This window comes from Alligator sinensis, unplaced genomic scaffold (genome assembly GCF_000455745.1).
Source record: "Alligator sinensis unplaced genomic scaffold, ASM45574v1 scaffold857_2, whole genome shotgun sequence".
In the NCBI taxonomy this organism is placed as follows: Eukaryota; Metazoa; Chordata; order Crocodylia; family Alligatoridae; genus Alligator; species Alligator sinensis.
This window is the reverse complement of record NW_005842261.1, coordinates 229,783-231,442: the sequence shown is the minus strand read 5'-3', so window position 1 is coordinate 231,442 and position 1,660 is coordinate 229,783. Positions and strand designations below refer to the sequence as shown.

At 47.8% G+C, this 1,660-nt stretch overlaps 1 protein-coding gene across 1 annotated transcript in view; it reads right to left on the bottom strand.

Moving 5' to 3' along the window:
* SLCO3A1 (solute carrier organic anion transporter family member 3A1) overlaps positions 1 to 1,660 on the bottom strand; it is a 209,739-nt gene that overhangs the window by 169,448 nt on the left and 38,631 nt on the right. Inside the window, exon 2 of the mRNA XM_025208969.1 lies at positions 428 to 893. Coding sequence (XP_025064754.1) covers positions 428 to 728 — 301 coding nt within the window. The 5' untranslated portion in view covers positions 729 to 893. The remainder of the gene's footprint in view (positions 1 to 427; positions 894 to 1,660) is intronic.

Genomic DNA, 1,660 nt, shown 5'->3' with positions numbered 1-1,660 from the left:
TATATATATATATATTAATATCTGATAAAAAGTATAGACATTTTAATATCTGATAAGCCACTCAGATGTCTACAAGTAAATCTCAACCACCAGTGACCAATCCCATCAGAACTTAGGGGATGGGGGCTTTAAGGATTCATCTTCCTAATTATCTACTCCCTCATTATGGCATCAATCCCATGACAAATCACCAATATTTCCCATTGATCGCTACTACAAAGAACTCTGCATTTCCCCGCCATGGTATCCGTAGAAGGGCATTATTCGTTACAATGTTTCTCTGTAGACCAAAGTCAAGTTCCCTTCAGACACGAGAGTACTGAGAAGTCTCACATTTTCTATTGGCATCATATAAACCAAGCAGGGAGAGCTGCAGTAAGCAGAGGCACCTTGATTGCATTCAGTAGGAAAATTCAAAAAGTCTTACCTATGTATAGGGAGGAATCTTTCCGTCTCACATGGTCATCGATGTAGGAAACTCCTAGAGGCTGTACAGGAGTAGCACCAATGCCTAGGAGGACCTGTGCTCCAATGAGAAGCAAGTACATCATGTTGGTGGCAGTCCTATTCCTGCAGATAAGATCCGGGTCTGGTCCCTCGTTGCTGGTGGACCCGTTGGCAGCACACACATCCCTCCCTTCAGCCCCCCACCGTATTTCCCCTGATTCATATTCGTACTGGTGGGTCAGAAACTCAGGCAGTGCAGACAGGAGGGCACCCAGGGCCATGACGATCCCTCCGCACCCTATCAACCGTGGCCTGTGTCCCCGGGCTCCAAAGTAGCTCACAAAGAGAATGAGGGCCAGGTTCCCAATCTCAAAGCTGCTGGCGATCACGCCCACATCGGCACTTTGAAGGTTGAATCGTCGCTCCAAGGTGGTCAAAACACTCACCTGCAAAAAGAGGGAGAAAACCAGAGGCAATTACTTAAACAGAATTAAGGTCTGTATACTCCAGGGGCACATCCTACCACCCTTACTCACAACTGGTCACACCTAAGGACCTCCTCCAAAGGAAGAAGTTAGAAGACCTTTTATTTATTTCACTGGAGTTTAGACCAAGCCACTGCACTACTAATAGCCACGTGGCATAAATGGTGCTGCTTGCAAAACAAGGTGCTAAGGGTATGTACAGCAGCACCAGGATTACCCCAGAACAAAGAAGTGGCAATATCATCTAGACCTTCAAGGGCCGGGGAACCTGTTTATGAATCAGGAGCTTAAGTCCTACAGACTTGTCCGTCAGAACTGGGTTCCTAATAGGGGTGTGCAAAATGGGCTGCATTCGATTCGGATTTGGATTCGGCCCGAATCGGGGACAGTGATTCAATTTGTTGATTCGGATCACTGTCCCCAATTCGATTCAGCCAAATCCAAATCTGAAGATTCGATACTGATTTGGAGAATCAGCAATTCGGACATAGACACAGCTTTAAATGTTTTTTCTACATACCTAGAGGTACCAGGCACAGCTCGTGGAGCAGATGGAGCATCCCACAGAAGTGCGGGGAGGTCCTCCACATGCTCGGCAGCTAAAACAGAAGTGGATCAGAAGTACTTCTAGTCCACTTCTGGGTCTATTGGAGAGTGCATGGGGGTTCCCCCCGCACTCCCCTGGCTCAGCAATCAGCTGTGGGGGGACCCCGGGTGTCCCCCAGACC